The sequence below is a fragment of the Antedon bifida genome, chromosome 4, assembly GCF_963402885.1.
Source record: "Antedon bifida chromosome 4, ecAntBifi1.1, whole genome shotgun sequence".
Lineage (NCBI taxonomy): Eukaryota > Metazoa > Echinodermata > Crinoidea > Comatulida > Antedonidae > Antedon > Antedon bifida.
The window spans coordinates 16,402,996-16,428,528 of NC_136229.1; the positions used below are offsets into that span (position 1 = coordinate 16,402,996).

The window sequence follows — 25,533 nt, forward strand, 5'->3', positions numbered from 1 at the left end:
GTACGGAAGTAAGTGCTACAAGAAACATGCTATCATGTTAGGATTAAATTTCTTGACAATAACTGTGTCATCAAGAATGATTATGACATCATCAAGAATTTATGCCATCATCAAGAATGATTATGACATCATCAAGAATGATTATAACATCATCAAGAATTATTACTCTATGCCATCATCAAGAATGATTATAATATCATCAAGAATGATTACAGTATGCCATCATCAAGAATTATTACTGTATGCCATCATCAAGAATGATTATGACATCATCACGAATGATTATGTCATAAAACATGACGCTCACTTGAAAGTTAATGTCCAATCGCATGTGATAATCCCAGATCTTTATGACCTTGTCACCTGCTGTTGCTAGGTGACGACAATTAGAAATAACATCAATTGAGGAACATCCTGATCTATGGATATGGGAAATCTGAAAGTGAAAAAAAATAAGAATCTCATAATCTTACAAAGAAAGTATAGCTTATAAAATATTTGTTTGGATTAAGAATTAGTAATCAGAGTAACAGCTTGCTCCCATAGGCTGGGTTAATTTTTTAACCAATAAAGTGCGCATTACCAAACAACCAAAGGACCAATCACATCGAAACAATTTGTCTTTCAGGTCAAAGGTTAAAACTTATCACAATTATCCGATAATTATCTGATTTGAATGAGATAATTTTCGGTTAATTTTTCTCGAGTGGAATCAGTTAAACCCCGTTTCCACAGGCAGTTTATTGGTTAATTATCGATTATGCTGCGGAAAGTGTAGGTCCAGTGTACACATCTAGCTCATGTGCACTTTAAAGAACTTAGTACATCTTTCGAGACGAGTAGAGGGTTACTCCGGTGTACTAGCACATCACAGTCACTGTATGACACATATAGGCACAACTCAGCAGCACTATAAGCGTACATGCATCAGGTCATATGATGGCGTACATCAACGTTTTGCGCTCATATTTTAACATATTTTATAAAATTAAATGTAAGTAAAATTATCATTTTGACATTATTTTTTTTATTTTTAATTCATCCATACCTCATTCATAAGTCGTCCTGATCTTGAATCGAGTCTCAATAATCTATTGGTAGATGTCACCACTAAAAGCTGACATGCTTTCAATGGTGAAAAATGTACACAAACTGCAGTGTCTATAATGGCTTGGTCTATGTCTGGACCCATTGATGTGATATCTATACGAAGCATCTGTAAAATATTATTTCAATAGGTATTTTAGTAAGCTTTTTAATAGTGTGATTTTTAATTTATGTTACTCTTTCTAGTCATAAAAACTTAGCTTCATACTTAAAGACCCATTCCCTACATTTTTTAGATCTAATTTAAGGGCACAAACTACATTTAATGTAAAAATAAATACTATATGGTCCTATTGAAAATACTTTTTTCGTCTTTCAATGGTTAAAAATGTGAAAAATAAGTTGATTCTAGTAATTTAAGCGCCGCGGCCCGCTTACTAACCTCATCTAATGATTTACCATCTGCGACTGTAACAGTAAATTCAGAGGGACCAACATATGCAACATATTTGCTATCCTCACTGACAGAAAGCATGTCTGGGCCATAATGGTTGCCTTTAGCAACAGCATTGCCTAGCAACCTCATCACTTGGTAGCCCTCATGTGAGGCATCATAGAGGGCGATAGAGCCCATGCAACAACAACTGTAGAGATACATGGCATTTGGAGAGTACACAAGACCAGTCACCTTACCACGATGCTCCCTGAAATGAAAACAAATAGGTTTGCATAGGTACAACGTTCATTCAATTTTTATTTCAAAATATCTGTTACTTACATTTATATCTTGTTAAATTACATTCAATATTTGAAAAATTAATTTGATAAATTCAGTATGACTTTTAATTAACTTGAAAATAAACAGGGAGAGAGCACAAAACCCATCAATTACTGGATGAATGTTATACCGAAGATGGCGCATGCCAGAAAGTTTTTGAGAAGTCCCCTTTATATTGAATACAGTGTAACTCACTAGACTTGCCCCAAGTCTGTATTGTCTTTTTTTTTATTCCGACCGCGATTTTTGTCTGAAAATACAGACTTGTGAAACACGTATAGAAATCGATTTGCAGACCGCAAACATCCGATAAGAATGACGTAGGTTATCATACCGATCGAGTACGTACAGTGCTGAATGTACGATCGAGAATGTTGAAATATAAAATCGTGTTGCCAAGTTGTTTTGTTTATTAATTGTTTAGTCATTGGCCTCCTTTGTAGGTCCTACTCAACTCGCACGTATGACCTGCCAAATAAAACGCCAATAAGGTAGGCCTACATACCACCACCGGCACACAACAGGGCTACACCACCACACAGAACAGGACAGTCTTGGTGGGAATTAAATCAAATTATCTCCGCGTAATAAATGATCCATTCAATGTTTGATTTGCGGAGAAGCTAGCCTATCATATCAAGACGAGTTTTCATGTTCTTGGGAAAAATCTCATCAAATGTTTACCAGACTACTAGGCATATAAAATCATTTCTAGCCTTCAGAAACTTTCATCAATGTACCCAAGTACACATTGTCTAAACGTAACATAGCGCATGCGCATCATCTTAGTTGTTGAGTCTTTGAAATTCTGAAATATGAATATTAAAACTGCGTACGAGTGAGTAGCCAATGGCATGCAGCTGAAACTAGTCAACTGGATAATCGTATGCACCAAGAATTCTTGGTGTTAAACCACGTGACTTGTGCGTGTTTCCCCAGACGGAGTATCCAAAATCAAGTAGTATACGTATGAAACGCCATATGTGCCAAAATATTTATCTTTTTACTAATATTAAGACAAAACTCCGTCTGGAACCCAGACTATGTAACTCACCTGTACTCAGCTACAAGACTGGTAGAAGCAATGTTAAACACCCTGACACACCCACTGTCAAACCCACAGGCAAAGCACTGCAGGCTAGGGTGATATTTTATTGCACAAGGACACTCCTGAGGTGTACTGAAATCATAAAGCTATAAAAGAAAATATTATTAACATGGTGCATGCTTTAACATAATCTTAGCGAGAGTATAACATTTAAATTTGTATTGAAGTGTTAAATTTACTATTTGAGGTTTAGGCTTTACTCATAAAGCGTGGTTCCTACTAGAGAGGTAACACAAGGACGTAAGCACAACATAAGTGATTCGACCAATCGCAAGTGATAGATTATTTGACCTGTTGCGACTCGCTTGTGTCTAATGGGAATCAATATTTAGAGTTTTTTAAAAAGGTCATCAACTGCCCCCTAGGATCAATAGCATAAAAGATATAGAAACGAGTCGGAGAATACCAGAAAACTTTGCGTTGTGTTACATCCTTGCGTTGTGGGAACCAAGCTTTAGTGAGAGAGGTTGTAATTTATGTTATCTAGTTGTAAGAAATGTTTTAAAAATTCTTTTGTTTTGCTAAAGGGAAAAAATTGACTTGAATAATGATGATTGACATTGCAATTTCCAAAACCGCATTTGAGATAATAGGGCATACAATAGCTTATTAGATAATGGAATTAAGGGTAAATGTCCTAGCTGAGAATGAACGCACCTGTTGCAATGTCTGCACATCCCATACACGAATGGTATGGTCATGTGATACAGTGGCTATGTTCCGACGCAAAGGGTCAAAGGCAAAACTCAACACCTGATCCGTGTGTGATCGCATAAGAGTTGTATAACTACGTGTTGATACATCAAGTACACCAATGTTGCCAGTAGCCGTCCCGGCTAAAATGCGTAAACCGTTACTTGATATTGATACAGCGGTTACTGGTCCCTCATGCTCTGTGACAAAATAGAATACAGTATATTTTAAAACATTATATAAAATACTTTTTCATATTACATAATTTAATTACATTTTATATAGTGTTTGTGTTATATGCGATATGAAATAGTTTCCATTGCTTATACTAAATTTAGGAATTGATACTACTGTCAACTTTCCCAATACAGGACACGATTAGATGAGCCAAGTTGTTGGTTTTCCAGATATTCTGGTATTTCAATTTGCACCTTTTAGACCTCAAGGTTTTAAACAAGTTTCTAATTTTCAGAGATTCCGGTATTGGGAGAGTTGACTGTATACTATTTTTTTCACATACCTGCTTCAAGATACACACTAGAGAAGTCCAATGGCCACAGGCGTAGCATACCATCATCAGATCCAGTTGCACAGAATGTATCATTTACATACATACAGTTTAAAGGTATTCCTGATCCTGGAAAATTTCATGAAAAGGTGTAACAATTCAATCTATGGGTTTATATACTGTAAATGAATATCTTGTAATAAATAAAAAATACATAACATTGCTTGATGTTTTTAAAGAATGCCATGAAGTTACTATATTCATAGAATATGTTCCAGAATCTGTGTACCCATATAGTGCAGTACCTGCATATACCAGATTTTTCCAGATGGAATTTTCTCATATCATACCATCCATGACAATGGATAAAAGATTAATTTGATTTATATTTTTTATTCCATTGCTAAAAATAACAAACCTGAACGAAAGGTACTCTTGTCTTCTTTAGATTTTACAACTGGAAGAAGTCGACGAACGTGAGCTACTGAAACTCTTGCGTGATCTATCTCAAATATGTGGCCAGACCTTGTGCATGCTAAACTGTTTAACAAAACAACAATGTATGATGTATTTTTTGTGATCAGCTTCGGCTGGATGGACCACCCTCATAAAATATTATTGATATAAATAAATAAATCTTCTTTACCAAAAAATGGGGAAACAAATTAAATTTCGTTTGCGATTTTGTTAGCTTACATTTTGAATTGATAATATGATTGTTCACAATGAAAGGATACCTATTGATATTGTGTTTAGGACATCATGCCACAGAATAGTGTGAAGCTGATTGGTCAGATCAGACAGTAGGCTAGCTACAAGGAAAGTGCCGAACAATGATGAGAAAATTGAAAAATGTTTGCTGCTTTTGTTTCTCGAAGAAGAAACATTAACTCACATTAACCTGTCTGCTGGATCACGACTTGGATGATGGGTAGTTTCAAAACATATATCAGTGAACTCGGCAACATTATAATCACCAAGACTGACCGGTGCGGACCGCAACTGTCCATTCCTTACACGCCATAAACGAACATTGTCTCGTCCACATGTTGCTAGTCTTTAAAGAAAATAGTAGTAGTGAGTCATCATAAAAAGCTTTATTTAACATACAGTATATATTAGCATTATATCAGACTACATTAAATTAAAAATGATATTAAAAATTGGTACAAATTGTACACACAACATAGGCATAAGTTTATTACTTCAATGGCCGTGTTTCCGAAGCCATAACAAAAATGATTAATTTTTAACCAATCAGATAATCTATAAAAAATCAAGTGCACATGATCAATCATTACCAACACAATTTCAAAAAGTTAAATATTATCGTATTTATCAGATAAGTATCTGATTTGAATGAAATAATTATCGGTTAAATTTTCTCAAGTAGAATCGGTTAAAACCCGGTTTCCACAGGAACTTTCATCGGTTAATTATCTTGAAACCTTCAGGGCAAGTTTTTTATGTAAAGCACCATCTTTGCTTAATGCACTACCCATCGAAATTCGAAACTCAACATCATTTAATATTTTTTTTTGATATCTCCTAAATATGCTATGGCTAGGCATTGTCCCCGAGGGTTTCGAAATGTTCATACATATATATATTTATTGGTCTATTTTTTTCTCTTTTTGTTATTCTTTTCGTTTTTTCGTATTTGTATCGTTCCCATTTTTTAAGTGTTGAGGGCCTCGGCTGTTTTGAGTCATCCTGATTTAACAAAGTTTAATAAAAAAAATAAATCTTTCAATGAAAATGCCTATAATAACTAAGCAATACTTACCTCATATCATCAAAGGGTGCAATTCTTACTCTCACAATATCAACATCTGTATGAGCTTTAGCAAGGACTTCAACATCTCCACTACGTTTTACTTTTGAGGTGTTCCACACAACAATCATCTAAAATAATACACAGTTATATTTTACCAAGTGACTAGGACTTAAAATTTGCAAAAAAAAGTAAAGGGTGGGATCAAAACCATATATAATATTAATAAAAAATAAAAACAAATTTGTCAGTATTATAAAGTAATTAAGAAATATGTACAAAATAAATAATTACAAACATTCAGTAAATAATAAATGTATACAATTGAAATTTCTTATTTTTATTCTTATTGTACTTCGTTTAGGTTATTCATTAAAATCCATTTTCTCTATCAGGTTCTGCTATTATATAGAATAATTGAATGTCTTGCTATGGAAGACATCTTGAATTTCTGACAAAAAAACCCGCAGTAAGCACACAGTAAGTCGTAAAAAAATAACGTAACTAAAAAAATACTAGTGTTTCAAAAGATCTATTTATTTAAAAAATCGTAACTCCAGAACACACGAGAAACAAATGACACGGATACTACCATATTTGATTAATATTTTTACTTAATCTACACGTAACGATCAAATAATAGTTTTCTCATCGCAACTTGTACAAAGTAATTTAAAAACTACAACAATTTTTCAATAAACATATACATTGTACATTTCTATCCTAACAAATTTTTCAAAACTTTTTATTATTTAAAAGTCGAAAAAAAGTCACATTGACTTCTTCATCAGTACTTCTATGAATGGATGATTAGTTGGGAACATGAATGCTAGTTGATCATACCCAGTACCGTTTTGATCGTGCGATCATTCGGGAAACCACCTCATGACGTATACATTATTTTAATTAAGTAACATACACTATCAAACTTTATGTGACAACAAAATGTGATGTATGGACACGATAATGTCATATCACTGCCATATTTGAGCACATCACACTTTTTTTGTCAAACTAGTTTGGTAGTGGAGACAGAGCTTAAAGATGTATTGTCCCCCAAAATCATGAAAAATAAAGATTTTTAAAATCGGACTTTGAATAGGCCATTTTGCAGTTTTAATGAAGTTGTTCACTTCCATAAGAAAAATTATTTCACCTATAAAAAGACAAAATAAACAGTTAAATTACCCAAAAACTCATTGTCTTCCAGACAATTTGACCATTTTTTGCTTTAAATTACATTTTTCTCAGGTAAATAAATTGTTTTCAGACCCAATTTTTTGTGAGAGTGAATAACTATTATGTGACATTAAAATAACATATTAAACAAAAAAATTTAAACAAAATATTGTTTTAGGGAGACAATATATCTTTAAGTCATTGTTTATACAAAAACACAGCAGTAATCAGAGTTGTGGAATACCTACTTATGATCATGATTAAATACACTGTTTGACAAATTTAAAAATAAAGCGTTTGATTTATAAAATCAATTTTTTTATTTGTTTTCTCAGAAAATATTATTCTATAAAATGTGTAATTCACCCTTAATTTATTTTTTCCTTTATTACTTATTTAAAAAAGTAAATTTATTAAATAAAAGATAATTTTACATATTTTTACACTAGCTGAAAAAGATGAAGTACTAAATATCGATTTTTTTGTCCAAAGGTAAATACTGTTTGCAAAAGACGATGTCCCCAACTATTGTCATTTACAACTTCAATAATTAAATATTTTAATGTTGCTGCCTTCGTAATTAGCTACAGCAATTCTACGTGGGTGATATGAAATGATACATAACTGCAGTGGATCATTAATTCCATCTTTTTCCTGATCAATTCTTTTAATAAAATGTCCGTCACTGCTGAATAGTTGTAGTTTGTGGTGACTTGCTACAATGATGTTATCATCCTCATCAATTACAACTCCACGTGGATTTATCACCAAACCATCTTCATCACCTTTATTAACAAGTACTTTGAACGACTTGTCTTCACTATCATATAATACAATTTGCTTATTTCCATAATCTGCTACAAGCACTTTCCCAGTTTTTGTAAGTGTTACATCATTGTACATAATGTATTCTCTTTGTGATCCCATCTTCATCAGTTCCTTACCACTATTGATGTCAAACATGAACACATATTCAGTGCGACATTCTGCTACATAAATAACATTTGTTGCCTCATCTACATGAATACCATATGGGTTTTTCAATACATCCTTACCAATGGATTTAATCACATGACCATTCATATCACATACTTGAATGTAGTTTACATCACTGAATGCTATGTTGTCATTCTTCATTTTGTACATTCTGTAAACTTTCACACATTTTGGTAGTGTAATCTTGCTGATGCATTCTCCTGATTGTTTGTACTTGTGAATTTCATTTGTTTCAAATGAAACCAGCAAGCAATCATCATCACACTTCACTACTCCTGTAGGCTTCTTATCAACATTAAAATCATTTAACAGTCCTTTTTTCTCTATGTTGATAGTAAGTGGTGATTGTTTGATTGGTTTCCCACTGAAATACACATTTAATGTACAGATTCCTGGATTCTTACATACTCCTCTTATTACATAATCATTATTACCTTCTTCAACAAGACCATCAGTGGTTTCTCCTGTTGGTTGTGTCCATGTTGCTTTCAGTTGACTTAAACCAACTTTATGTGGTATGATAATTCTGGCAACAAATGGTTGACCTTGGGTCACACATTCAGGACCTTTTAAAGTCAGATCATCAGCTGTAATGGTGATAACATATCCAATATTACATTGTTTCAACAAATCAATTTGATTTTTGTTACCAAAGAAGTAAATTTGTCCACTATCCTTTTGTTTGATTTCTTCTGAATTATTAATGGGATCCTTCAGTGCAATCTCACTTGACATCATAGCAGTTGCTGGTTCACTCTTCAGTGACTGATTAAGGAAACTCACATTGGTATTTAATTCAGAAGTGATTTTTCTTAATTCTTTCAGTTGCATGTCATTTATTTTCTTTTCATTTGTGTATTTTTCTTCCACTTTCATCTTCAGTTTGTCTGTTTTTTCTTTCATTATTTTTAGCATTTCTTCAAACTGCTCATTGATACTTTTCAAACTTGAATTTTTACTTTCTTCTAATTTCCTAGAATTTTCTGTAACTACTTTGATTCTTTCTTCCAGTTTGACTAGGCGTTCATTGGCAGTGTTCTTCAATTTGTCTGCAGTTCCCTTAAATATTTTGAATGCTGAGACAATGTCAATTGGTTCATGGTCTGCTCCCTTTGCATGGTCCACTATTGCACATTGTATGCATATTGGTACTTTGCATTTTGTACAATACAACTCCAGTGGTTTTTTATGAGTGGAACATGATGGTGGATGTAAATTAGTAAATTGTTGTGGCGTCATTGATTGCACTTCCTCAGCAGCAAGTAGTGTATGACTTGCAGACATTGGCAACATTTTGTGATGTTTACTACACATGGAACATAAGTAATGTCTGCATTCCTTACAGTAGTATGTCACCTGGTCTGTTGCTCCACAAATGCATTTCACTTGTTCTTTCTTCTTAAATTGCTCTGTAATTTCTAATAGGTTATTAACAAATGTATTTGGTGGAAGCCTTTCAAGCCCGCCATCAGGAATGGGATGCAGTTTGCGACAAATCGGGCATGACAGCTTTCCATGATTGGATTTCAGCCAGTTTTCTAGACATGCTAAACAGAAGCTGTGCAGGCAGGCAAGTGATCTTGGATTACGTAGTGTTTCACTGCATATGCTGCATTCTAACAGCTTCTCATCTATGTTTTCAAGAAATAGATTTAAATCGCTACCAGTAGCCATCGTGAAACCTGAAATGACAATTAAGTATTTTTTATAAAAATGTCTGGAGAAATTCTGTGGATTATCTCTTTTTATGAGTACTTCCCATATTTTTTCAAAACACAGATTGTGTGTATAATCAAGAAGATACTTAACTGCTGCTAGCAATAGGACATTAAGACCCAGGTGTATGTATACTTCTGTAGTTACAATTAGGTTAGTCAAACGTGTTGGTAGTATTTCTGTAAGGGTATTAAAGCTAAGTTATAAGGGCTGTTACATTGTTCAAGACAAGGTGTTTTTATTTATTATTATGTAAATATTTATGTTAACACTAAGTATCAGAGCTAGATCTAGGTAAAGCTGAGCTAACATTCTAAGAATATTCTTACCTTATAAAGAATGATTAACTAGTACTTTGGTAAATGTTTTTTCACTCTTGCTAGGTGCTGACGGGCGTTGTCAAATGCAAAGTAAGCAGTTTGGTCATGTGACCACTGTGTGCTAATACTATGTTAAACTTTCACAATTTCATAAGATACAAAGCATTGGTTTGTGTATGCTCTATGGACCTTGAAATTGATTTCCTTTGAGCTCAAGTAAATATGAATTTAATAATAGCAGTTTGGTTTTCCCCTAAAACACCAAAGCATCAATGTTACTGCCCTCTATCTGAGGCTATAGTGTGATATTAAGTACTTCCTATTATATAGAATAATAAAGTACTTTAAAGGAAATGTATACATAGACTTCCCAATAATTATCTCCCTTCTCCTGCTTAATGGGTTGTGATTGTTTTGAATATGAAAAAAAACTTGATAAAATGTATACATTTATTATTCAAGCTCTACTACTAGGCCCCAGTTTGTGAAAAAAATTGATAGTTGCACGTCACCTCATAGTAGTATAGTAGGCCTATCCAGATCTGACTGGGGGTTATATTTTGAACCTTGCCCCTTACCCAGTCAATATTTATGATTATAATAATAATATACGATACTGAATTCCAACGAATGGATCATTGCTCATGGCGCTCTGGACTCGGTGTTTACACTTTGTTCAAATTATCAGTTATTGAAAACGTAACATCCTCACTTACAACATTGACAAATATCTGGTTAGGTATAGTCCATCCAGTTATTTAATAACTCCAGAACATATGAGAAACAAATGCTAAGAAATCACATTGTCAATACCATTAGTAAATCACTGTATGAGTTTTTTTTTATATAAATGTATCATATATACTATAGTCAATTATATTATATTTATATCTCATATATTTTAGAATAACTTGACTGTAGGGAGAGTTGGATTTTATTATATAACAGCTCAAAGAAAGTAGATAATTATTCTGATACTTATACTATATACACTATTTTAATACACTGGGTAACATACAGTAAGTCATGTTGATAAAAACACAGTAGTAAAATCAAGTTGGTGAAATATATACTTATGATCATGTTTTAAATACTGTTTTGAGGCATGTTTGTGTTTAAGAAGAAAAAGTCTGATTTATAAAAACGTATCAATGATTATTATATTATTGCTTGTCATTATTACAGTATCATAGTATGATTGAAACTATTAGGTTTTTTTACATACTTCAATTGTGGTTGTAAAATATTTTCAAGACAATATTTTTTATGAGTTTTAGCATTAAAATTAATAATTTTTGTTTTTAAAGAAAACAATATTCTATAAGATGACTAATCCAGACTCAATTTATTTTTATTGTGTTTCTTTTATTATTTATTCAAAAAATTAAAGTTATGAAATTAAATATAATTTTACATACTTCTACACTAGCTGAAAAAAGATGAAGTAATAAATCTAGATTTTGTTGTCCAAAGGTAAATACTGTTTCAAAGGACATCTACGTTTCCAACTATTGTCATTTTCAACTTCAATAATTAAATATTTTAATGTTGCTGCCTTCGTAATTAGCTACAGCAATTCTACGTGGGTGATATGAAATGATACATAACTGCAGTGGATTATTAATTCCATCTTTTTCCTGATCAATTCTTTTAATAAAATGTCCGTCACTGCTGAATAGTTGTAGTTTGTGGTGACTTGCTACAATGATGTTATCATCCACATCAACTACAACTGCTTGTGGCTTCATCACCATACCATCTTCTTTGCCTTTATTGAAAAGTACTTTAAATGACTTATCTTCATTATCATATAATACAATTTGATCGTTTTTAAAATCTGCTACAAGCACTTTCCCAGTTTCTTTAAGTGCTACATCCTTGTATCCATATTCTACTTGTTCTTGTGATCCTATCTTCATCAGTTCCTTACCACTATTGATGTCAAACATAAACACACATTCAGCGCACAATTCTGCTACATAAATAACATTTGTTGCCTCATCTATGTGATTGCCACGTGGTTCTGTCAATACACCCTTACCAACGGATTTGATGGCATGACCATTCATATCACATACTTGAATGCATTTATTACCGACATCACTGAATGCTATGTTATTATTCTTTATTTTGTACATTCTGCCAACTCTCACATCTTCTGGTAGGGTAATCTTGCTTATGCATTCTCCTGATTGTTTGTACTTGTGAATTTCATTTGTGTTATATGAAACCAACAAGCAATCATCATCACACTTCACTACTCCTACAGGATTCTTATGAACTTTGAAATCATTTACCAATCCTTTCTTCTCTATCTTGATAGTAAGTGGTGATTGTTTGACTGGGTTACCATCGAAATACATATGCAATGTACAGATTCCTGGATTCTTACTTACTCCTCTTATAACATAATCATTGATATCTTCTTCAACAAGACCATTAGTGGTTTCTCCTGTTGGTTGTGTCCATGTTGCTTTCAGTTGACTTAAACCAACTTTATGTGTTATGCTAATTCTGGCAACAATTGGTTGTTCTTGGGTCACACATTCAGGACCTTTTAAAATCAGATCATCAGCTGTAGTGGGGGTAACATATCCAATATTACATTGTTTCAACAATTCAATTGTAAGTTTGTTTCCAAAGAAGTTAATTTGTCCACTGTCTTTTTGTTTGATTTCTTCTGAATTATTCATTTCATCCTTCAGTGTATTCAATGCAATCTCACTTGACATCATAGCAGTCGCGGGCTCACTCTTTAGTGACTGATTAAGGAAACTCACATTTGTATTTAAATATGAATTTAAAGTTCTTAATTCTTTCAGTTGCATGTCATTTATTTTCTTTTCATTTGTGTATTTTTCTTCAACTTTCTTCCTCAGTTTGTCTGGTTTTTTTTTCATTATTTTTACCATTATTTCAAACTGTTCGTTGATACTTTTCAAACTTGCATTTTTACTCTCTTCTAATTTCATAGCATTTTCTGTAACTACTTTGATTCTATCTTCTAGTTTTTCTAGGCGTTCATTGGCGGTGTTCTTCAATTTGTCAGCTATTTCTTTGAATATTTTGAATGCTGAGACAATGTCGATTGGTTCATGGTCTGCTCCCTTTGCATGGTCCACTATTGCACATTGTATGCATATTGGTACTTTGCATTTTGTACAATACAACTCCAGTGGTTTTTTATGAGTGGAACATGATGGTGGATGTAAATTAGTAAATTGTTGTGGCGTCATTGATTGCACTTCCTCTGCAGCAAGTAGTGTATGACTTGCCAATATTGGCAACATTTTGTGATGTTTACTACACATGGAACATAAGTAATGTCTGCATTCCTTACAGTAGTATGTCACCTGTTCTGTTGTTCCACAAACACATTTCACTTGATCAGTCTTAAATTGCTCTGTAATTTCTAATAGGTTATTAACAAATGTATTTGGTGGAAGCCTTTCAAGCCCGCCATCAGGAATGGGATGCAGTTTGCAACAAATCGGGCATGACAGCTTTCCATGATTGGATTTCAGCCAGTTTTCTAGACATGCTAAACAGAAGCTATGCAGGCAGGCAAGTGATCTTGGATTACGTAGTGTTTCACTGCATATGCTGCATTCTAACAGCTTCTCATCTATGTTTTCAAGAAGACATAAATCTCTACAAGTAGCCATTGTGAAATCTGAAATGACAATTATATATTTTTATAAATATAATGTCTGGGGAGGATGTAGTAATAGCTCTTTTAAAAGGTGTTAACAAATGTAAAGAATATTTCATTTCATAAGTACTTTCATTTCTTTAAATTCCGATTCCACATCTGTGGGTAATCATAAAGTTACTTAATTAATGCAAGCAATATGACATTAAGATCCAGGTGTATATGGATACTGTGCTTGCAATTCCTATATTATTAACAGTTAATCAAACAAGTCTTGGTAAAATTCATCTGCAAGAGTATTAAGGCCAACTTAGGGCTGTTACATTTCACATTGTCTATAAATATTAATGTAGGTAAGGCTGAGACAACATTTTAAAAATATTTTTACCTTATGAAGAATGATTAACTCCTTCTTTGATAAATCTTTTCTTCTCTTGCTACGTGGTGACGTGGCCGTTGTCAAATATAAAGTAAGCAGTTTTTCAGTCATGAGACTATTGTGTGATCACACTAAGTTAAACTTTAACAATTTTATCTGATATCAAGCATTGATTTTTTATTTTCTTTTCAAAATGTTTTATTAGCTCCGTGGACTTTGATCCAATGACAAAGCAGTTGCTTGAATTAATTAGTGTACTTAGAACAAATATAGCAGTATGGTTTTTTACACTAAAAGCCAAAGCCTAGGGCCTGTTGTTTTCTAGTTGAGTATATAATTTGTATTATTTGGTACTTCTGTTATACAGAATAAAATAGTACTTCCCAATAATTACAGAGGTTTTTAGATTCATTCTCCAGTGCAATGTTTTGTGATTGTTTTGGATATTGAAAAAAAAATCAATCTCAACAGCTGGCACGCGGACCAGATCCCAGCTGCATTTCATATGACCCGCGAAGAGCTACTACTAAAAAATAAGTACAAAAATCACAAATAAGCTTTAAAAAAGGGTTGATGCCCTTTAAACCTTCAGGACTCCCAAATGCGCTCCAGTCTATCTGGTCCGCAAGATTATATTATATATAAATTACAATCATACAAAAAACTGTTTAGAACCCCGGCCCTGTAGTATAGTCTCAAGATCACCTTGAGCCATATTTAGAAACATACTGTACCCCTCACCCCAGTCAATATTTATATACTGTAATCTTCATTAAAAGATTAAGCTTTGTTCAAATTATCCATTCCATTGTGTATGTACATAAACATCCCTACTCACTGCATGATTTTATCATGTACTCAGTTTATAATCAATAAATAAACATTAACAATATATCTGGCAGGGCATGGTATACTGTAGTCTATTGCGGGGCCGTCTATATACATTTTTTTAACCTTAACCCTAAACGTTATTTGCTGACAATGAAGGGGTCTTTCATATAAACACATAAAGCAATATAATGTAGCAAATCACAAAAAAACAGACGAAAAATAAACATAACAAAAATCAAAGATAAAAGGTTATAAAAGATAATTTTACATTTCAGATAAATTATTTGTATTATTTCTCTAAATGGAATATACCTGATAGATAAAACAATAAAACGATTGAAGCCTTTGTATTACGTCTACTACATAATAAACATGTTTATACATGACCAGTCAGCCATGAAAACAGGAGGAGTCAACTGAATAAACAGCGACACCCTTCCAAATTAATAGCCATTCTTCTGTCCTATTCTAATAGACTATCATCGATTACTTTTATATTTTTTAAAAATATTAAATGGCTTAATCTAACCTACTTACATTTTTGCCATGTCCATCTTTTCCAACTCCACACAGAGTGCTTCCTGAGACTGAAAAGCTACGGAAGAGAAACATGTATTTATTGAGTTTTGTTTCAAATTCTCTGTTAAATGGGTAAAATAATCAAAATATAAAATTCCAATATTAATCTTTTACCTGAGAGCAAACAAAGAGTGGACATGTGTTTTAAACATAGCAAGACACTTTCCACTATGAAAGTTCCACACTCGGACAACACTTAAACGTCCAGTTTGACCAGATGCCAAAAGGTGACCATTCCCATTCAAGGAGAGAGATGAAATCTATAAATATTACAACAAATGTTATAAATACCACAATGAAAAATAGCAATATGGTTTTAATGTTGACAAATTCTAATCTAATTTATATTCTACAGTACTGTATATCCAAATTGACTTGTTTCACACAAAAACTAGTCTATGGGTCAAAGGCATGCTGATATGATGCAACTGGCTAGCCACCTCCCACATCGTCTCAATATTGTTATTTAAACCATTACTTTTTCTTTCTTATTTATTTACCCAATATAAATCATAAACATGGTAAACATAAATAAATATAATAGTGTATATATCACAGGAAGGGCTAAAAATGATAAAACCTAACACTTTTATTTGGGTTAGGTCAAATTTATTCTAAAGCTTTCATCATGGACCTATAAATTAGATAGGTCCATGCTTTCACAAAGCTTTATTTTAACCCAGAACTGATGGTATAAAATCCCTTGATAAACACTATCGTATTTTTTGGGCATCATTATGATCATCATAATCACAACTTGTTTTTTTACTGTACCTTATCCGTGTGACCAATGAAAAATCTCTGCACGCCATTACTTGCATCCATTGATACAACCACAGCATGGCAAGGGTAGATAATGTGAGTGCCATCCTTTGACCAAATTGCCTAGGGTTTAAACGAAACAAAATTTCAAACTATCTCAGGTGTATAAGAAGCAAAAACGTACACAAGATCTAAATTTTAATTACGTTCATCTCGTTGAAAAGATATTTAACTCCACCTAGTCAATCGTTCAACTCATGAAATATTCTCCCAATTCAACTCACAAATATTCATTATTTAATACTTATATTTATTGTTTTAAAAAAACAAAAAAAACAAACCTCCGTAGTAGAGTAACCACCAAAGCCCACAATTCTTCGCAATGCTAAAATGGGATCTGGTTTCAAACTCTAAAAATAAACAAGAAAATGCCAAAATTCAGTTTATGCTTCATTTAATCTAAGTCAGAGGTCCACTGGCTTTGGAGTCATATACTTGTATGCCACTGGATAGCAAAACAAACAGCAAATGTTTAGCACTATTATGAAACAATACCACTGATTATAGATAGTTGAATAATAATATAAATTTACTTTTACCTTGTTAAATTGTTTGGACACCGGAGAAGAGCTGGAAACAACCTTTGTAGAGGTACTCTATAAATGGTGTATAAAATAATAATAAAAATGTTTTAATTAATATTCGACAACTTGTAACTAAATGTATGTATGGTTTATAATGCTAATTTAGGGCTCAATTTAGTTTTTTGCCATATAATGTCTGGCACAACCATGTAGGTAATAACAGTATACAAATCAAAACTGAAAAATTGTCTAAATGGGTAACAATGACTTGGTAAAACTGGGATGGCAAGTCCCTCTCAGCCTCAAGCTAGCATACACCTTTCTTTATAGCATCTTGTACTTCTAAACAAACAGTTTAATTATTCACATCATAACCTTTTTTTATGCCTGTATATAATATAACGTCATGAGGAAATATCTCGAATGATCGAAATCAAAACGGTACTGGGTTTGGTCTACTAGTGTTCCTACTCCATAGTATTATTTTTTTTGGAACAATATTCAAATGAGATAATGGAATGATTTTTCCACTTTACTACCAATCCTGATGAAACATCATGCCTATGTAAATGAGATAATGTACTCACCAATCCTGATGCAGCATCATGCCTATGTAAATGAGATAATGTATTCACCAATCCTGATGCAGCATCATGCCTATGTAAATGAGATAATGTACTCACCAATCCTGATGCAGCATCATGCCTATGTAAATGAGATAATGTACTCACCAATCCTGATTCAGCATCATGCCTATGTAAATGAGATAATGTACTCACCAATCCTGATGCAGCATCATGCCTATGTAAATGAGATAATGTACTCACCAATCCTGATGCAGCATCATGCTTATGCAAATGAGATAATGTACTCACCAATCCTGATGCAGCATCATGCCTATGCAAATGAGATAATGTACTCACCAATCCTGATGCAGCATCATGCCTATGTAAATGAGATAATGTACTCACCAATCCTGATGCAGCATCATGCCTATGTAAATGAGATAATGTACTCACCAATCCTGATGCAGCACCATGCCTATGCAAATGAGATAAGGTACTCACCAATCATGATGCAGCATCATGCCTATGTAAATGAGATAATGTACTCACCAATCCTGATGCAGCATCATGCCTATGTAAATGAAATAATGTACTCACCAATCCTGATGCAGCATCATGCTTATGTAAATGAGATAATGTACTCACCAATCCTGATGCAGCATCATGCTTATGCAAATGAGATAATGTACTCACCAATCCTGATGCAGCATCATGCTTATGTAAATGAGATAATGTACTCACCAATCCTAATGCAGCATCATGCCTATGTAAATGAGATAATGTACTCACCAATCCTGATGCAGCACCATGCCTATGCAAATGAGATAAGGTACTCACCAATCATGATGCAGCATCATGCCTATGTAAATGAGATAATGTACTAACCAATCCTGATGCAGCATCATGCCTATGTAAATGAGATAATGTACTCACCAATCCTGATGCAGCATCATGCCTATGCAAATGAGATAAGGTACTCACCAATCATGATGCAGCATCATGCCTATGTAAATGAGATAATGTACTAACCAATCCTGATGCAGCATCATGCCTATGTAAATGAGATAATGTACTCACCAATCCTGATGCAGCATCATGCCTATGTAAATGAGATAATGTACTCACCAATCCTGATGCAGCATCATGCCTATGTAAATGAGAAAATGTACTCACCAATCCTGATGCAGCATCATGCCTATGTAAATGAGATAATGTACTCACCAATCCTGATGCAGCATCATGCCTATGTAAATGAGATAATGTACTCACCAATCCTAATGCAGCATCATGCCTATGTAAATGAGATAATGTACTCACCAATCCTGATGCAGCATCATGCCTATGCAAATGAGATAATGTACTCACCAATCCTGATGCAGCATCATGCCTATGCAAATGAGATAATGTACTCACCAATCCTGATACAGCATCATGCCTATGTAAATGAGATAATGTACTAACCAATCCTGATGCAGCATCATGCCTATGTAAATGAGATAATGTACTCACCAATCCTGATGCAGCATCATGCCTATGTAAATGAGATAATGTACTCACCAATCCTGATGCAGCATCATGCCTATGTAAATGAGATAAGGTACTCACCAATCTTGATGCAGCATCATGCCTATGTAAATGAGATAATGTACTCACCAATCCTGATGCAGCATCATGCCTATGTAAATGAGATAATGTACTCACCAATCCTGATGCAGCATCATGCCTATGTAAATGAGATAATGTACTCACCAATCCTGATGCAGCATCATGCCTATGTAAATGAGATAATGTACTCACCAATCCTGATGCAGCATCATGCCTATGTAAATGAGATAATGTACTCACCAATCCTGATGCAGCATCATGCCTATGTAAATGAGATAATGTACTCACCAATCCTGATGCAGCATCATGCCTATGTAAATGAGATAATGTACTCACCAATCCTGATGCAGCATCATGCCTATGCAAATGAGATAAGGTACTCACCAATCATGATGCAGCATCATGCCTATGTAAATGAGATAATGTACTAACCAATCCTGATGCAGCATCATGCCTATGTAAATGAGATAATGTACTCACCAATCCTGATGCAGCATCATGCCTATGTAAATGAGAAAATGTACTCACCAATCCTGATGCAGCATCATGCCTATGTAAATGAGATAATGTACTCACCAATCCTGATGCAGCATCATGCCTATGTAAATGAGATAATGTACTCACCAATCCTGATGCAGCATCATGCCTATGTAAATGAGATAATGTACTCACCAATCCTGATGCAGCATCATGCCTATGTAAATGAGATAATGTACTCACCAATCCTGATGCAGCACCATGCCTATGTAAATGAGATAATGTACTCACCAATCCTGATGCAGCATCATGCCTATGTAAATGAGATAATGTACTCACCAATCCTGATGCAGCATCATGCCTATGTAAATGAGATAATGTACTCACCAATCCTGATACAGCATCATGCCTATGTAAATGAGATAATGTACTCACCAATCCTGATGCAGCATCATGCCTATGTAAATGAGATAATGTACTCACCAATCCTGATGCAGCATCATGCCTATGTAAATGAGATAATGTACTCACCAATCCTGATGCAGCATCATGCCTATGTAAATGAGATAATGTACTCACCAATCCTGATGCAGCATCATGCCTATGTAAATGAGATAATGTACTCACCAATCCTGATGCAGCATCATGCCTATGTAAATGAGATAATGTACTCACCATTCCTGATGCAGCATCATGCCTATGTAAATGAGATAATGTACTCACCATTCCTGATGCAGCATCATGCCTATGTAAATGAGATAATGTACTCACCAATCCTGATGCAGCATCATGCCTATGTAAATGAGATAATGTACTCACCAATCCTGATGCAGCATCATGCCTGTGTAAATGAGATAATGTACTCACCAATCCTGATGCAGCATCATGCCTATGTAAAGTGACATTATCCTGATCCTTAGCAAACACATGCACTTCTCCTTGTTCTCCTACGTGAACCGATGGGTCTTTACTCGATAAGTTCACGGTAGGTAGTCGAGCGGTCACCTTGGGACGGCGCTTCCACTCTTTCTTTGGCTTGGTAAGGTTATCCATTTGAGTAACACGTTCATCAGTTTTCTTGTCAACCTGTAATGGAATAGAAACAAGAACAATTCTATAAAAAAATAGTGATTACTTATTACTTGATACTGGATAACTGTATACATACAATACAAGGTTTGCATAAGTGAATAAGTACGGTTTGTGGTACATCATGTGTTTCTCCAAAGAAATAAAATATGGTTGAGAATTTCTCTATGTTTCCACCGGAGAACCTTCTGGAGAACCTTAAGCCTATTCCATGATAGTGGTAGCATAACAATAGAGACAGCCTTTACTTTGTTTCCTTTTTTTGGAAACACACAGTGTACTACAAACCTTACTTTTAGTAGTGTATACCATACACATCTAAAATTATTGATTAATGTTCTTTATTATAAAAAGGTAGATGTACCATTTTCAAACTTATTTTCAAATATAAATAAATTAAGGACTCTTATCTTACATGCACTTGCTTGGGTTCTACTCGTTGTGGACTGAGAGTTCCTAGCGGAGGAGGCTGCTTTTGTGGGCTAGAGGCAATCCTTGTACTGGCAGCTACTTGTATGGAGTCAAATGGTACTTTTGATGCTGATACTGGGAACCTACAACAAATTGTAACATACTTGTTAATAAGCGTTCACATACTGTACTAACCCTGGTCAATGCCTGATGGCTACACACCATTTAGTCCAAATGTTGGGGTGATCTATTAAAGTTGTTAGAATAACATTAATATAATAAAATACTCCTTTACACATATTATGATTGAATAACCTTTGTTAAATATTTCTTTACACAGTTTACATCAAAGGCAAGGCACACAATTTGTTACCACACTGTTTTACAAAAAATACAGATTGTTGTAAATACTGTACATATACAGTAATCATATATTTTTATAGTCTATCACACAATTTTAATATTGTCAGGATAATGAATTTTTCAATAAAAATTCTGAGAAAACGACATACCTTATATAATCATAGAGGTCATACCAATTTTGACCTTTTGGAACATGAAACATCATGTCTCTTGGTATTGGGGCAACCCCATGGGCTAGTAGCCCAGCATCCTTTGCCTTCTTCAATGTTATACCAGGTTCATACTGCATGTCGCTCGTAAACATGTTCTTCACTGCAAGGTTAGCACAAAGCCGAATGTTCTTCAGGTATGCATATTTACGATTTAGGTACATGGAAAGAATGTACTGGAAATCAAGGACAAGTACTGTCCATTTGGTGCTATTAGGTGCTGGACCATGTCTCACTGTAATTGAAAGTATTATTTTGATTGAATCATTTGTATTATGAGAATTGTATTAGATTTATACTCACTTGTATTTAAGTGGTTGCAGTTTTGTGTGTGTACAGTATGTGTAATAAAAATAATCATAAACATCTTTCCTACAGTATACTGTCAAATCTTTTCCCAGGCAATAAGCGTCTTTCACACCTGCTTCGCTCAGAGTCCTGCTCGAGTTCAGATTCGCCCGTACAGTATTAGTGACTTTTTGATTTTATGACGTGCTACACAGCTATCAAGTAAAAAGATAATTCTGCGCATTCACATGTTTAGAATGATCTTTTTACTCAATTGGCACATAGCTGCGGGGCGCTAAGAAACATTGCTACATGATTTTATTTGCAGTGCTGCCGCTGGAACCGGAGCAGGTGTGAAAGGCACTTTAGAGGGCTTAATCTGCCTTTTTACTGTTTCTTGTAATTTGAGACCAATAAATATAATTTACATTTTGTCTCTCACCTTGCTTATCTGCTGGGGCTGTGTAGTGGTCAATAGAATCCTTTCCTGCATTGCAAACAAAAGGAAGCTGTAGCCAGGTTGAAGAACTCTTAAACTCCTTGAAAAGATTTGAGAAAGAAATCCGGACAACAAGATCATCGTCTGTCACCACATCCAGATGGACTACAAAATATTTGCCGCCAGCTGGTCGGAACAGTAGGTAGAGGTAGCGACCGGTCAATCCCAATGACTGGGTGGACGTCTGTGGAAGTTGGATGTAGTTGCCTGCAGGGATTGAACCAGTTATGCGGTATACAGTGCATTTCAAAGTTTTGTCCTGTGTTGAAAAAAAAGGAAATATTATGTGTTTCAGAGCCGAATTTACTTTTAAGTTAGAAAAGAAAATAAATAAAACAATTATTAGGCTATCTACCATATAAATACTGTACATAACTTTTGCAATTTCTGTTTATTCATATTTATTTATACAATTTTTTCTATGTTATTTCAATTCACACTCAGTAGCCTGCCACTTACAAAATGGAACATATGTAGCAACACAAGACAGCAAGAACAATTCATGAAAGTACTTTAAACATTTCTTAATTTTAGATTTAAATAAAGGTAAGCTATATCAATTCTAAGGCAATAAATTAATTAAATAATAATTACAATTTTCATGACAATGTACACCTTAAAATTTAAAACAAAACACTGTAATCCAGTCAATTTGATTATTGTTATTGGGGAGGGGTTTTGGTTTAAAACAGTGCCTGGTGCCATTACAGCAAGGGTTGCCTTACCATTACTGACATCACCTCTCCTTCTTTGCTTGACTTTTTCCATTCTTCAATACGATAGTGCTTAAAAATATTTACAAATGGATGCTGCCATACTATAAACAACAAAACACATAATTTAATATGGTATGGTATAAACACAGTAATACTGTATTAAAATTCAGGTTAGGTTAGCTATCTAGGAGGGGCCTCTTAGACTTAGCCCTAGATATACACCCTCTGCTCTGGCCGGCCAATTCTATAGAATAGGGCCTAGCTATCCGTGCTATAATTACTAAGCTAGACTAAGCTAGGCGGTTTTAGCTGGCCTCCTTCCTTAAAGTTAAACTTAACTGCTTTTAACCTATATATATAAATTTACGTAAGGGCAAATGTTGGTAAATCGTGCGTTACTTCTAGAATAGAATTTGTACTCGATGGTTGGTATATATTATTATGTTGGTTTGTTTTTAGTCTGTTTACTAAATTAAGTTGAGCTACATAATTAGTTATTGACAATGAAAAACGAATTTAGGTTCAAGGTTCAACGATTTGCCCCAAATAGGGGTATTTTTGGATCGTGGTATACATTGTCTAATAGATGTCCATGCTGAAAAATACCCGCACACAATATTACGAGGATGCTTCGCATTTACCTATCTCCTTCTACGATAATTGTTTTTAATAACTGAAAATTGGTTAAACAGCTTGCAAGTATAGCATCAAAAATGTTTATACAAATGTATTGCTTGGCGATGAATGGAACATTCCAATCTGTCAGTCTCCCAGTACAATTATTTGGTATAACACAAGTAAATACTGTCAGCGTGGGTACCGTTTAAACACATAATTATACGAATAAAGTTTATTACTGACAGTTGCTTCTGAACGTTAATTATATTAATTAATAATTACAAAAAATATAAATATTAAATCCCAAAATGTTTTACTGTGTTTAGATAGTAGTATATTATTTATAAAACATAAATAATATATTTTTCACGATCTCTCAATCCTAATGTTACCTACAAAACTGAGTTTATTTAAATTTGACTAAAAAAGTTCTTTCGGAAGTAATTCCCAGGGTGCTAATTTTAGTTGACTATTTTTTTTTATTGTATGTCTTTTAGGCAATGTGCCCAAGGATTACATTAGTTTTAATTAGTAAATTAATCACTGTCATATCAGATAGGTGGTAATCCCCCTGATACCAGTTCACTTTTCTCGAATAATGAACTGGGTTCTTTAAAGTGTACACAGGTTATAACTGTGTACACTGGACCTACTGTACGGTTTATAGAAGACTTGTTCCACCACCAGAACTAGGTAGGAGCGAGTCGGCCTCGAACCCATGCTGCTGATATTGACAATATTACTGTTGACTTTTTAGGTACAATAAACGGCGACCCTACCTTACCCTACCACTCGGCCATTTGACTCGACTACATAAATCACTGTGTCTATTTATTCATTGCTGCAAATGACATGTATAGTAGTAGGTCTAGGCTAGTCCTGCGGTACGTACACTTTAATTCGCCATTTTTTACGTTAAAATTACTGTGTATATATTCGAGAACCACTTGTGGTCTAAATGGTACGCGAGCGAACCTATTCTAATCTAGCTAGCTAGGCCTAGTAAAAAAATAAAGCTAGCCTAGCCTAGGCTAGCTAGGGCGTTGGTAGGCTAGCCTCTAGTAGGTAGGCCTAGGCTAGCATATAGGCGCGCCTAGGCCTAGCTAGATAGTCTATAGGCCTAGGCCTCTATGTGCCCTACCTAGCCTAGGCCTAGAACTAGTAGGCCTAGGGCCTAGCTAGGCTAGGCCTCCTACTAGGCCTAGCATACTTAATTATTAAATTACAAAAATGTAATGCTTTACATACTTTTCGACATAGTTAAGGTTTCAGTGAATATATCGTTATTTATGTTGTCAAAAAGTTTAAAGCATATTCTTTGTTATATTGTTAATAACGCATTTCTGTTTTGTTTACAAGAAAATTGTAGTTCACCGCCATGTTTTCAAATGTTATCATCTAGAACAGCGCCCTCAATAGTACATCTACGTCACAAACAGGACCTGTTTGGGAAATTCCCGAACGCTATCCATAAAACAAATATCTTAAAAAGAAGCTATTTTATTTAGTATTAATTATTAAGGTAAAGAACTTTTTAAGTTAAAGAATCGTGTGTCGTTAAGTTGATTGTTTTGGCAAGTACTTTAGTCATTATACAATAGTTGGAATTATAAGTTTACCAATGCAAGTTTGGCTTTGCCTCACAGGGAGAAGGACTGATGAAAGTTTTTGCAATCAACAGTCTTTGCTATTTGTGGCACAAAAGATTTTCTTTATTTAAGATTCACAATTAACAATTAAGAGCAGTATTATTTTGTTTTGAGTTTTATTTGAATAAAATGGTCTG

At 34.1% G+C, this 25,533-nt stretch overlaps 3 protein-coding genes across 3 annotated transcripts in view; all 3 read right to left on the reverse strand.

Moving 5' to 3' along the window:
• LOC144840573 (WD repeat-containing protein 90-like) overlaps positions 1 to 25,111 on the reverse strand; it is a 32,102-nt gene extending 6,991 nt beyond the window's left edge. The window contains exons 1-20 of the mRNA XM_078696435.1: positions 24,996 to 25,111; positions 23,139 to 23,230; positions 22,357 to 22,672; positions 21,567 to 21,861; positions 21,059 to 21,197; positions 20,422 to 20,640; positions 16,922 to 16,978; positions 16,664 to 16,732; positions 16,335 to 16,445; positions 15,675 to 15,820; positions 15,519 to 15,576; positions 5,921 to 6,039; positions 5,030 to 5,191; positions 4,553 to 4,674; positions 4,147 to 4,263; positions 3,591 to 3,826; positions 2,880 to 3,019; positions 1,490 to 1,751; positions 1,049 to 1,216; positions 308 to 436 (exon numbers count right to left, since the gene is read on the reverse strand). Of these exons, the coding sequence (XP_078552561.1) occupies positions 308 to 436; positions 1,049 to 1,216; positions 1,490 to 1,751; positions 2,880 to 3,019; positions 3,591 to 3,826; positions 4,147 to 4,263; positions 4,553 to 4,674; positions 5,030 to 5,191; positions 5,921 to 6,039; positions 15,519 to 15,576; positions 15,675 to 15,820; positions 16,335 to 16,445; positions 16,664 to 16,732; positions 16,922 to 16,978; positions 20,422 to 20,640; positions 21,059 to 21,197; positions 21,567 to 21,861; positions 22,357 to 22,672; positions 23,139 to 23,230; positions 24,996 to 25,005 (2,967 nt within the window). The 5' untranslated portion in view covers positions 25,006 to 25,111. The remainder of the gene's footprint in view (positions 1 to 307; positions 437 to 1,048; positions 1,217 to 1,489; positions 1,752 to 2,879; positions 3,020 to 3,590; positions 3,827 to 4,146; positions 4,264 to 4,552; positions 4,675 to 5,029; positions 5,192 to 5,920; positions 6,040 to 15,518; positions 15,577 to 15,674; positions 15,821 to 16,334; positions 16,446 to 16,663; positions 16,733 to 16,921; positions 16,979 to 20,421; positions 20,641 to 21,058; positions 21,198 to 21,566; positions 21,862 to 22,356; positions 22,673 to 23,138; positions 23,231 to 24,995) is intronic.
• Positions 6,572 to 9,757, reverse strand: LOC144841101 (tripartite motif-containing protein 2-like). The gene has a single exon (XM_078697286.1). It carries the CDS (start codon positions 9,755 to 9,757, stop codon positions 7,631 to 7,633), a length of 2,127 nt encoding a protein of 708 aa, XP_078553412.1. The 3' UTR covers positions 6,572 to 7,630.
• LOC144841102 (uncharacterized) lies at positions 11,646 to 13,455 on the reverse strand. The gene has a single exon (XM_078697288.1). It carries the CDS (start codon positions 13,428 to 13,430, stop codon positions 11,646 to 11,648), a length of 1,785 nt encoding a protein of 594 aa, XP_078553414.1. The 5' UTR covers positions 13,431 to 13,455.
• Positions 25,112 to 25,533: the final 422 nt, after the last annotated feature.